The sequence below is a fragment of the Salmo salar genome, chromosome ssa09 (genome assembly GCF_905237065.1).
Source record: "Salmo salar chromosome ssa09, Ssal_v3.1, whole genome shotgun sequence".
Lineage (NCBI taxonomy): Eukaryota > Metazoa > Chordata > Actinopteri > Salmoniformes > Salmonidae > Salmo > Salmo salar.
In genome coordinates this window covers 110,305,775-110,319,102 of record NC_059450.1, presented here as the reverse complement: position 1 = coordinate 110,319,102, position 13,328 = coordinate 110,305,775, and the positions used below count along the sequence as shown (strand labels likewise).

General features: G+C 43.7%; 1 protein-coding gene across 4 annotated transcripts in view; it reads left to right on the top strand.

Moving 5' to 3' along the window:
- LOC106612419 (endothelin-converting enzyme 2) overlaps window positions 1-6,872 on the top strand; it is an 82,057-nt gene extending 75,185 nt beyond the window's left edge. For all 4 annotated transcript variants that reach the window (XM_014213525.2, XM_045724308.1, XM_014213526.2 and 1 more), the window contains 10 exons: window positions 319-433; window positions 796-906; window positions 1,547-1,645; window positions 1,927-2,004; window positions 2,192-2,295; window positions 2,614-2,724; window positions 2,800-2,867; window positions 3,028-3,218; window positions 3,597-3,692; window positions 4,090-6,872. In XM_014213525.2, the coding sequence (XP_014069000.1) occupies window positions 319-433; window positions 796-906; window positions 1,547-1,645; window positions 1,927-2,004; window positions 2,192-2,295; window positions 2,614-2,724; window positions 2,800-2,867; window positions 3,028-3,218; window positions 3,597-3,692; window positions 4,090-4,266 (1,150 nt within the window). In that variant the 3' untranslated portion in view covers window positions 4,267-6,872. The remainder of the gene's footprint in view (window positions 1-318; window positions 434-795; window positions 907-1,546; window positions 1,646-1,926; window positions 2,005-2,191; window positions 2,296-2,613; window positions 2,725-2,799; window positions 2,868-3,027; window positions 3,219-3,596; window positions 3,693-4,089) is intronic.
- The last annotated feature ends 6,456 nt before the right edge of the window (window positions 6,873-13,328 follow it).

Here is a 13,328-nt window from a genome sequence, read left to right as displayed (position 1 = left end):
CTTTATTTAACTAGGCAAGCAAGTTAAGAACAAATTGTTATTTACAATGACGGCCTACATTATGCATATGGCCTTCATAGAAAGTGTTACCAAAATTCCTTATACAACCTGACCTGACCATAACATCATCAAATACGTCATAATAACGTCCCTGCAACCAGTTTTGCCCATGAGGAAACACAGTCATTGGATTGCCCCAACCATTGACTGTCGTTGTTTTTTCTTTTCTTATCCTTGTCACCAACTTGTCCTCATGTTGCCTCTTCCTCTCATCTCTCCCTGTTTCTCCCTGTCTCTTCTGTCTCTCCCCGCCCTCAGCCTGCTCAACAACTACATGATCTGGAACCTGGTGCAGAAAGGAGCGTCCAGTCTGGACCAGCGCTTTGAGAACGCCCAGGACAAGCTGCTAGAGAGCCTGTATGGAACCAAGAAGGTGTGTTTTTAGGTCCTACTTTTGGCTCCGGTTAAAAGTAGTGCCCTAGGGATAACCCTGCTTCAGGAAATACCTTGTTTGGGCCAGTTTCCCAGACACAGCTAAAGCCTAGTCCCTGACTAAAAAGGAATTTCAATGGAGATTCTCTGTTGAGCAGGCTTTTTAGTCCAGGACTAGGCTTAATCTGTGTCAGGGTAACTAGACCTGGTGATTCTGTTTGGGCTCATAGCAAGGAATTCGTGCTGCCTCAGCACAGTAAACAGCTGGTGAGAAACTTCTCTCGGTTGTGTGTGTGTGTGTGTGTGTGTGTGTGTGTGTGTGTGTGTGTGTGTGTGTGTGTGTGTGTGTGTGTGTTCGCTCAGTCCTGCACACCTCGATGGCAGACCTGCATTGGGAACACAGATGACACGCTCGGCTTCGCCCTGGGAGCACTCTTTGTCAAAGCGACGTTTGATAAACACAGCAAAGAGATTGTGAGTATAATAGGCGCACAACTGCATTTGAGTCTATTCAAGTGTTTTACCATGGTGAACAATCCATGACTGTCCCCTAGTGGTTACCATGTGTAGGCCTAATGAAAGGTAAACATAAGATGATCTTATTTGCTAGTACATTATTATAATTTTCATAAATAATCTATTTTAAATGCTTATAAATGTTTTGTATAATGTTATAAATGCTTCTGAATTGTACAGATTATGTTTATATATTTCCTGTAAATTATTAGAAATGTTTACAATTAATTAAATACTAATTTAGTAATAGTTCCCTGTCCTGCAGAGGGGAGAGACAAATATAGAGAGAGTAGAGACTGGATGAAAGGAGAGAAAAAACATGTTATTAAAATGGAGAGATTGTTATTGGGTAGAGAAAAGAGGGGCAAGTAGAAGAGAGAGACATGGAAGGGGAGAGAGAGAGGAGGCACAGAAGAAGGACTGGTAGTTTTATATAGGTTGGAAATGGACTGTCACGTGCAAGTGTTCTTGGTTTTTATTATAATTCGCCGCGGGTATTTAGTCCATATCTAAGTGTAATTGTAAGAGAAGGATCTACATCATCTTTCCCTCTTTCTTGCTTCTTACATTTAATGTCTGTCTCTCACCCCACAATCAGGCAGAGGGGATGATCAATGAAATCCGTACTGCCTTCAAAGATGCTCTTGATCACCTCAAGTGGATGGACAAACAAACGCGTCAGGCAGCCAAAGACAAGGTCAGAGATGATGTCACCTACTGGATAGGCTATGTATGGGTGCCAGAGGCTATCTATGTCTGTGAAAGAATGTGTTTCTGTTTGTGTGTGTGCGCACGTGCATACCTGTGCACAACTGTGCACATGTGAGAGAGGACAGGGAGGGAGTAATATGGGTTTACAGGTTACAATACAGTAGTTAGCCCTCTTTTTCCAGACCTCCAAATATTGAAACTAGGAAGTTTCTTGTCCCCTTCCTCCATCTTGCCCTCTCTTATCCCTTTTGCTCTCTTGGTCTTCAGGCAGACGCCATCTACGACATGATTGGATTCCCTGACTTCATCCTGGAACCCAAAGAACTGGATGATGTTTATGACGGGGTGAGTTAGTACCTTTTGTTGAGATGTGTCATGATTGAACACCATATATTGAATCCCATTCATTGAACCCTTTGATTTCTTCAAACAAGTTGAAGGTGAAATGACAAGGACATCTTTTAATGTTTCTAATCAGTGAGTAATTCTTTATTGCCCGTCTTTCTGTCTGTATGTCTGTCTCTCTCCACAGTATGACGTCTCGGAAGAAAACTTCTTCCAGAACGCACTCAACTTCTACAATTTCTCCGCCAGGGTGATGGCCGATCAGCTCCGCAAGCCGCCCAACAGAGACCAGTGAGTCTTCATCAGCTGCACTCATTATCATTATCAACATCACCATCGTCATTTGATCAGAAATTGTGCTCTATTCCCTATAAAGTGCACAAATTTGACTCTGGTCAAACACTACATTAATTTGGATGCTTTTTGCTCCAGTGTTGTCTGATGTCACGGAGGACAGGCTCATTGTCTTGGCTTGAACACAATGAATGAAACGGTATCAAACACATACTATTCCATTAAGCCCATTTCAGAATGACAATTAGTTGTCCTACTCTCACCAGCTTTCACAGGTTTGCTTTTTTATACACATCTCTGCCACCTTCCTTCTAGATGGAGTATGACCCCTCCCACAGTCAACGCCTACTACATGCCCACCAAGAATGGCATTGTCTTCCCAGCTGGAATCCTTCAGGCACCCTTTTATGCCCAGGATCACCCCAAGTGAGTGTGTGTGTGTGTGTATGTGCGCGTATGTGTGCTCGCTTGCTTTTCTGACCCCATGTGAATTCTCTGCAGAGCACTGAACTTCGGGGGGATCGGAGTGGTGATGGGACACGAGCTCACTCATGCCTTTGATGACCAAGGTTGGTGTCCACATTTAACAGATTCCACAGAACTCATGGACGCATCCTCACAAAACACCAACTGACAAACACAGACTCGCATGCATGCACAGAAATGATTACTAGGTGTGCATGTTTGTAAAGATTTTGCATTTTTTAAAGATGATTTTTCCTTAATCAGGCAGGGAATACGACAAAGACGGGAACCTTCGACCATGGTGGCAAAATTCCTCTGTGGAAGCATTTAAGAACCACACGGAATGCATGGTGGGGCAGTACAATGGGTTTACAATCAATGGGGAGCATATAAATGGCAAGCAGACGCTGGGAGAGAACATTGCTGACAACGGAGGCCTAAAGGCAGCCTATAAGGTGAGTAGGTCTCCCTACTTGATAATGCATTACATTTAGTTGCTCACATACTGTCTATGTAGTAACTTAGTTATCACTGTAATAATTATTAACTGTAGTAAAGTTCAGTTATTTTGTAACAGTAATGGGGTTGAGCAGTTATAGCTCAACCCATTACTGCCAAATCCATTGCTATGTATTTATAAAGCAATTGCATAGTTACTATGATGTTTTTACTACAGTTATTTCGGTGTTATTTCACATGGTGTCAGTGGTGGGATCCTGGACAGCATGACTGTTATTATACTATACAATAGTCTTACTATACTTCACCTCAGGGCCACCAGAGTGGCGGATAATGTTATTATTATTATTAAAAAAATGTCCTGTTGTGTTCAGGCGTACCAGGCGTGGGTGCAGGAGAATGGTGAGGAGAAGAGGCTGCCAGCGGTCAACCTGACCAATGACCAACTATTCTTTGTGGGATTTGCCCAGGTAGGTGATGGGAGTGTCAACAAGATGCGTTCCACACATCCTGATAAAGTTCATGATTAGGGCTCAGGGTTTGCATGACAATATCATAAGCTATAAAACTAGGGGCCCGAGTTTTTCTAGTCCGGTCACGCTCTCAGGATGAACTCCTGGTCCTACATCATGAAATAAGACAAGGGGGTGAAATGAGAGGGAATTCACATGCATTTGGGGGTGAAAGTAAGAGTGGAATATTACAACTACTGTTGGAGAAGTGGATGGACAGACGTTAGTACAAACAAATAAAACACAATTTTCGAAACAGAATGAGTATAATATGCAACAGTTGGAAAGATAGAGAGGAGAATAATCTAGCTAATGCCTGTTTTATTTATCGGGAGACCCTTTCTTCTCCTCTCAGGTGTGGTGTTCCGTGCGAACCCCGGAGAGTGCCCACGAAGGACTCATGACGGACCCCCACAGCCCCCCAAAATACCGTGTCATCGGCACCCTCTCCAACTCGCCAGACTTTGCTGAGCACTTCCAATGCCCCACTGGCTCCCCTATGAACTCGGGTCACCGCTGCGTGGTGTGGTAGGGCCTTAGAGAACCAGTGGGGGGTGCTGTCTGTGGAAGCTGCTTGGAGAATCAAGAGGAAGAGGAAGAGAACCTCTAACTAATCATCTGACGTTTTTTCTTCTAGTTTTCTTTTCTTTGTACATGATGCTGGATTACTAGTGGTTTGTAGGTAGAGGAGGACAGACTCAGGTGAGCGAGAGGGAGGCACGTGGAGAGAAATGTTGTAATTCCAGTGTTATGGTATTTTTCCTCTTTCTCCATGCCCCAGTCAACCCCCCTCCCACCCCCCACTGGTGGGGCACAAAGGCATGTTTTATTTATTATTTGCTGGACTTGGTAGGGGGCCGGGGAGGAGGAGCCACTATAGACTGTCTATCCCCTCCCCTTTCTCTATGCCACTGTGTTGTCGCTGTACTCGCTGTGTGTCCTGTTTACAATTTAAACCGGAGCCCTCTATTGACTGAGGGCTCTTACTGAAACCACTGTAACATCACAGGATGGGTTCAGCTGCCTTTGTGACCTCGCAGGAAGTGCAGAAACTTGGCTGTGACATCACAGGATGGGTTCAGCTGCCTCTATGACCTCACAGGAAGTGCAGAAACTTCACTGTGATTGAACATTGTATATGGCTTTATCTCAAATGTCATCCCTATATTACTTACTTGCCTTGAGGCACATAAGGCTTCCACAAGAGAGCACCACTGCTTCCGGCCTGCATTCCTTATATAGTATACACATAGTACAATGTGGCTGATGGAGCCATATAGACTCAGCTCTCCCTCTTTCTCTGTTGCTTCACAGGAAGTGCACTGGCTTCTGTGGGTCCTCACAGACACCACTCAGCTCTGTGACATCACAATGAATCCACAGAATGTGCTTCACTGTGACCTCATAGCAGGGGCAAGGATCTTAATATTCAAAATATACAAAATCAAAATCGTCATATACAAAATCAATGGACAGGTGAAGGCAATATTGAAGCCTACTGATAGGCCTTGCCACCATATTGCATATAGCTATCCCATTTCTTAAACATTGGTGGAGAGCAGTTTGAGTACATAGAAAGGATACATAGGAAAGCCACTTAACAATGTTGATCCAACCAGGAGTAGGGTGACATTGCCCCTAGATGCTGATCTTGGTTCAAATTAGCATTTTCCCCAATAATGGTTAAGATTAGGAATAGGGGAGGAAAAGCTGATCGTAGATCTGTATTTAAAGGAAACGTCACACTGAAGCATCCAACCACAAGATGAGCAGAGGTCCATCTGGGACCTACAGACAGTGCTGGACTGGCTGTGACTCCGGTTGTAGGGACACTCACCACTTGCTTACCTGTGTGTTTTAGTAGTTGTTGTTGTTTTTTATTGGCATATTCTGAAGTTGACAAAGTTAAAATGACATTCTCATTTTTAAAACTGCTTTTTGCCAAAGATATTATTATTTTTATTTTTTTCCTAGTGTCCAGTTGATTCTTTGTTTCTCTGTACGCTAAGGGAGTGAAGTTCCGTATGTGTGTATGAACAGCCTTCGAAGCTTGTTTGATGTTTACTGTGTTTAAGCTGTCAGATTCATTGCAAAAGGACAGTTTGTGCATGTGTGTGTGTATGCTTGTGGTTGTGTGGGTGCGTGTGTGTGTGATTGAGCTTGTATGGGTGTGTGCCTGTTCGTGGGTGCATCCGTGCATAGTGTGCATATGTTTGCAGATTGCTTTGAAACTTCATCCCCACTTACGTTGGACTATCAACAATGTCAAGTCAGCTGCAGTGATTTCACCTCACATTCCCAAAAAAACACAAATTTGAAATGATTGGATATGTTGAAGAAGAGTTATGTTCCTAAAGAACTCCTTGTTTGTATATCCTCTACTCCAAAGTGCTGCAGACTGTCTTTTCGTGAGGTAGGGTGGGTACAGGATACCTTTGTTAATCTGGATATTGTTGGACTCTTGTTCAATCAAGCTATGTTGCTGTTTTATCTCTACTTGCTCCTGTCTGCACTTTGCAAAGTTGTTTCACTAGAAGACATGGAGATGTGTCATTACTCATGAGCATACGAGTACTGCACCCCACCACACTATACACCAAATCCTAACCCATACAGGACAATCCCATTGTATCTCTCCTGTTAGGTGAACTGCCCTGGAAAAATCTGCCATTCAATTTCACAACAATAAAGGATGCTGATGATTCATCCTCCCAGTTCATTATAACGGTCAATATCGTACATTTTGTGGAATCAAGTATCTAACACAGAGAGTTAGCTATGTCTATTATGCACTACACATTTAGAATTGAGCGTTGTGTCCTCAAAACTCCATGACGAGGTACACAAGGCCAGGGGTTAGAAGTCTATGCTTACACATAGAGGGTTGGTCGGGGTTAGCCTTAAATATTTACTTCATGAAATACACATGTCTATATTTAAAGTGCAAGCAAAAATTATAACTTGAAAGGGTGTAAAAGCCTTTAATTAGCCAGCTAATGCCATTAAGTGTTCTCTATTTGGTCTAATGTGCTGTGTACCTGTCTGTCTCTGTCAATCCACAATTCTCTTCTTTCTTCAGCCATCTAGTCATATACTTTTCACACTATCTGAACTGTATTAAAGCCTGGTGAAGAGAAAGCCATCATTTTACTTATTTACTTACATAGGCTTTTTTATTCCTATGTGGAACATTATGCTACAAGCTACCGGCCCACATTTATTGGAGATGAGTTGTTGAAATTAAAAACTGAAGTCAAAATAACTTAACTTTAGTGATTTTTAAGGTCAATTTTGAGCTTTGATAGTAGAAACAGGGCTGCCAGGGAGACTAGACTATACCACCAGGGTTGTGTTCATTAGGGCATGCAACGGAAGTGGCCGCGGACACGTGCACCGATGAGATGCCACACCCGACGGGGTAAGAAGAAAAGACTACCAGAGGCAGAGGGGACCATTCACATGGTCCCAGAACCCACGGGACTGTCACGTCCTGACCAGTATAGGGGTTATTTGTTATTGTAGTTTGGTCAGGACGTGGCAGGGGGTGTTTGTTTTATGTGGTTCAGGGTGTGTTTTGTGTATGTTTAGGTAGAGGGGTATTTGATTTATTAGTCCGGGGTTTGTTAGTCATGGTTCTATCTAGTCTTTTGTATTTCTATGTTTAGGTTATTGGGGTTGGACCTTAAATTGGAGGCAGCTGGTTATTGTTGCCTCTGATTGAGGGTCCTATAATTTAGGAGTTTGTTTTTCATGGGTTTTGTGGGAGATTGTTCTTGTTGAGCTGTTTTGCCTGACAAGACTGTCAAGTTCGTTTTGTATACGTTGTATGTGTTTCCCTTCTTCACCATAATAAAAGAAGATGAGTATACATTTTCCCACTGCGTCTTGGTCTCTACCCTACGACACCCGTGACAGAATCTCCCACCAAACCCAGACCAAGCAGCGGAGGACGGAGCAACAGGTGGACTTTGAGGAGCAAGGATCTTGGGCCAGGGAGAGAAGAGAGTGGCGAACATCGTGGACATGGGAGGAGATAATGACAGGGGACAAGACCCTGCCATGGAAACAGGTGGAGACAGCGAGGGAGGAACGTTGAAAGTGGAACGAAGAGAAGAGGAACAGTTTTATATAGGTACGCGGTTGGCAATTAAACCTGAGAGGCAGTCCCAGAATTTCTTTGGGGGGGGGGCACACGGGGTTATTGGCTAGGTCAGGTAGACCGGAGCCAAACCACCGTGCTTATTGTGGGGAACAGCGGATCAGAGGAGCACCGTACTATGCGGAAGTGCGCACGATCTCGCCTATGCGCGCACACAGTCCGGTGAAAATGATTCCAGCCCCTCGCAAGTGCCATGCCAATACCCCCTCTACATGAACACAAACACACCCTGAACCACATAAAACAAATACCCCCTGCCACGTCCTGACCAAACTATAAGAACAAATAACCCCTTTACTGGTCAGGACGTGACAGTACCCCCAGATGCACCTTACAAAAAAACCTACAAAAATAACCCCCTAAACTAAAGGGAGGGAAGGGAGGGTGGCTGCCGTCACCGACGGCTCCCGTGCTACACCCCCCCACCCCCCCTCCCCAAACCTCCTACAGTGGAGGAGGCTTAGGCCTTAGTCCCCTACCTGAGCAGTCCACCCCCACTGAATACCTCGGCCTGAAGCCTGCACTGTAGACCCTGGACTGGACTCTGGGAGCTCCGGGCTGTAGGGCGACTCTGGGAGCGCCGGGCTGTAGGGCGACTCTGGGAGCTCCGGGCTGTGCAGACTGACTGGAAGCCTGATGCGTGGGGCTGGTAGTGGAGGTACCAGACTGGGGACACGCACTTCAAGGCTAGTGCGAGGAGCTGGAACAGGACATACTGGACTGGGCTGATGCACTGGAAGCCTGGTGCGTGGTGCTGGCTTAAGATGTGCCAGACTGGAGACACGCATCTCACGGCTAGTGCGAGGAGCAGGATACACTGGACCGTAGAGGCGCACTGGTGGTCTCGAGCGCAGGACTGGCACCGCCCGTACTGGCTGGGTGCCCACTTCCCCCTGGCAAATGCGGGGCGCTGGCAATGCGCACACCAGCCTGAAGATACTTGGTCTCGCCACAGTACGCATTAACCCGAAGCACGGGACCTGTCCAGTCATAGGTTGCTTAACAAAAGCACGGGGATTTGGCTTGGGGCTTAATCCTCACCCAGCCAAACTACCCGTGTGCCCCCCCCCAATTTTTTTTTATTGGGGCTGCCTCTCTGGTTAGAACGCCAACTGTGTTCCCCTGTAACATTCCCGGTCCTCTTTCGCCTTCCTCCATGGGCCCACTCCGGCTATAATCTCCTCCCAGGTCCATGACTCCCGACAGTCCATCTGTTGCTGCTCCCTCCTCCGCTGCTTGGTCCGTATTTGGTGAGAGATTCTCACGGGTGTCGTAGGGTGTAGACCAAAACGCAGCGGGAAAATGTATACTCATCTTTTTATTTAGTGAAGAAGGAAAAACACAAACAACGTATACAAAAAACAAACGAACTAGACAGTCTCGTCATGCAAACAGCAAAACAAGAAACAATCTCCCACAATTGTCAACCAGCCACTGAACTAATGGCTACAAAATTATTAGGTAACATATTTCATTAAATAACTTAGATTAGAGAGGATAAGTTTAAAATCATGATGGTCAGGGACAGAAGCAGTGGTGGAAAAAGTATTCAATTGTCATACTTGAGTAAAAGTAAAGATACCTTAATTGAAAATGACTCACGTAAAAGTATCTGGTTGTAAATGTACTTAAGTACTGTGGTGGAAAAAGTACTTAATTGTCATTCTCAATTGTCATTCCCTTATATTAAGCAAACCTGACGGCGCAATTTAAAAACCAATCATTTACAAATGCAGTGTTTGTGTTAGGTGAGTCCACCACATCAGAAGCAGTAGGGATGACAACACGTTATATTGATAGGACCGTAATTCTGTTCTGCCTGAGCATTCAAAATCTAACGAGTACTTTTGGATGTCAGGGAAAATATTTGGGAATAAAAAGTACATGTAGTGGAGTAAAAGTAAATATTGTCAAAAATATCAATAGTGAAGTAAAGTACAGATACCCCCCAAAAACGACTTAAGTAGTACTTTAAAGTACTAATTAAATATTTTACACCACTGAATAGAAGAGATTAATCACCCATGTTCCTTTTTAGAGACCATTGTGTTACCTAAATCTTTGTTAACTTGCTGGAAAAACTCAACAAATGACAGAGCAGACCTTTCAACTGAGCATTGCCATACAACAGACTATTTCAGGTGGCAACTATAAAACCAATATGCTACCAGTACCAGATGTGGATCTCTTAGGCTTGTATTATTTCCCAGTTCAACCAATTTCCCTAAAACAAATATGTTCAGTGCTTTCGGAATGTATTCAGACCTTGACTTTTTCCACATTTTGTTACATTACAGCCTTATTCTAAAATAGATGGGGGAAAAAACAATTTCATCAATCTACACACAATACCCCATAACGACAAAGAAAAAACATGAAAAAAATGAAATATCACATTAACATAAGTATTCAGACCCTTTACTCAGTACTTTCTTGAAGCACTTTTGGCAGCGATTACAGCATCGAGTCTTCTTGGGTATGGCGCTACAAGCTTGGCACACCTGTATTTGGGGAGTTTCTCCTCTCAAGCTCTGTCAGGTTGGATGGGGAGCGTTGCTGTACATCTATTTTCAGTCCTCTCCAAAGATGTTATATCAGGTTCAAATCCAGGCTCTGACTGAGACTTGTCCCAAAGCCATTCCTGTGTTGTCTTTTACTTCGGGTCGTTGTACTGTTGGAAGGTGAACCTTCACCCCAGTCTGAGGTCTGAGCGCTCTGGAGCAGGTTTTCATCAAGGATCTCTCTGTACTTTGCTCTGTTCATCTTTGCCTCCATCCTGACTAGTCTCCCAGTCCCTGCCGCTGAAAATCGTCCCCACAGCATGATGCTGCCACCACCAGGCTTCACCGTAAGGATGGTGCCAGGTTTCCTCCAGACATGACGCTTGGCATTCAAAATGAATACTTTCCAAATGCACTGTATATGTGCATATGATTTAATTTCTGTACTCCCACACCCAGGGATCTTCTGATAAACATAACTCAAAATCTCACTAATCTTATGAATCGGACTCTGTAATGTTAAATCTTACATTAATCTGGAAGGGTACTTTGATGACCAAAGTCAATGTCTTTGCATTATTTCTGTATAAAATAAACTGCATAATGTAATTGTATCCTACGAACATCCTTCGGTAACACTGTATTTGAAATGTATGTCATATTGTCAGAAACGGGACATAAATGTTGTGACGTCTCATGTCCCTGAATGTCAAGTCGCAATGTGCATGGCACCTTTGACTCTGACTGTAACCCCAAACCTGAACAGTTAGTCACAGTCTGCCTCTGCGGGGTCCATTTGAGGTCCCAGAGGGGGAGGCGGTGGACTCCCAGTCCTTGAGCATGAGGCAGATCCTCCACCAGTACTGTGCTTGCTGGGCCAGCTGGAAGAACTTCCAGCCTCTGGACCACATCCGAGAGTGCTATGGAGAGAAGATAGCACTGTACTTTGCCTGGCTGGGTAAGCATCGGCACTGGCAGTTGTCTTGTTGGCTTGAAGTAGATTGTCTGGAGTACTCGTTTTAGAAGCAGGTTAGCATTTATTGGGATGACTCATGTACTGGAGGCAGCTCTGCAGAGTGGTCACTAGCTGGCACAGACACAAAGTCATAAAATCACATTTTAAACCAAAACCTAACCTTAACCACACTGCTAACCCTAACTTTAAATTTAGACCAAAAAGCTAGTTTTTGTTTTCATACATTTTTACATCAGTCAATTTTGACTTTGTAGATTCACATTTAGCAGGTAGCCTAGTGAAAATCACTCAGTTCTGCCTCCAGGACAAGACTCATCCCAATAAACTTCAACCCACATCTTAGAATAGTAAGCTTAAATATGCATAAAGAGAAACGTGCAAATTTGCTTGACAACAAAAAACGGGCTCCTTGGCAAACATATGACTTGCATCACATGAAATAACATGCATTACATAACACACATCACAAGACATAATGAAATGACTCTTCCTTTGCTTACTCTCGATCTTTCTTCCTTGTACGGTTCTACACAGGCTGGCTGTGGTCGGAACCCTGGTCGTTCTGTTCGGGATCTAGCTGATGGTCACTTACACGCCAGCGTGAGTATGACAGAGGACGACTTCAACCAAGCGTGTCCCTCCTCTTCTTAAGCCTCGCCCACCATAACACATTTTTCCATGTTGAGGGTTCAACCAGAGTTGTGAACATTTTAACTGTGTTTGTTTCCACACCTAAACACGTGTAAGAACTAATAGTTCAGTTGTCGGTTCAAACAGGGTTTCACTGTAACCAACTGTATTACCGAAGGTTCTAGTAATGCACTCAGTCATTTTCTGAATGTCTATCCTCTGTCCCATAGGCAGGAGATCTGTGACAGCAGGGATGAGTTTGTGTCCTCTGTGCAAAATCAGCTCCTACTGAAACCTATCCAGCATCTGCACCACCTTCAAGGTGTGTGTGTATGTGCACATGCATGTGTGATGGCATGATTGATTGTGCTTACTGTATATGTTCCTATACCTGTGTGATTACACATGTTCGTATGTGTTTTAGTGTACACTGTCTTAAGAAATTATTGACATTAACTTTTTCCACATTTATGTGTTACAGCCTGAATTTAAAACTGATTCAATTGAGATGTTTTGGTCACTGACCTTCACATATTACCCCATAATGTCAGTGGAATTATGTTTAAAACATTTTCTTAAATAAATTAATAGCAAATGAAATACTGAAATGTCTTGAATACTTATCTTGAGTCAATAAGTATTCAACCCCTTTGTTATGGCAAGCCGAAATAAGTTCAGGAGTAAACATTTGCTTAACAAGTCACATAATTGCAGTTGCATTGGCTCACTGTATGCAATAATAGTGTTTTACATTATTTTTGAATGTCTATCTCATCTCTGTACCCCACACAGACAATCATCTGTAAGGTCCCTCAGTCGAGCAGTGAATTACAAACACAGATTCAACCACAAAGACCAGGGAGGTTTTCCAATGCCTTTCAAAGAAGGGCACCTATTGGTAGATGGGTAAATACAAAGAAAGCAGACATTGAAAATCCCTTTGAGCATGGTGAAGTTATTAATTATACTTTGGATTCTGTATCAATACATCCAGTCACTACATAGATACAGGTGTCCTTCCTACAGTGGTTGCACAACTAAAAGTTTTGAGATTATGTTGCAGGATTTAGAGGTAATTTGTGGTTTAGTACGGTACCCTGCGTCACTGCTTCACTGCTCCAGACCAGCGCAAGGGGGAGTTAGAGCACGATTATGTTTACTGGAAAATATTCATTCAAAATTAATGGAAGAAAAAAGGTCACCTCCCTCTGCTGGTGTCTTGACCCAGTTTATGCCCTCATTTGCAATGCAAACCATAACTAATTAATATGTGAATAAATGGAAGAGGCAAGTGGAAGGGGGGAAAAGTAAGTACCTTCTCTGTCGGC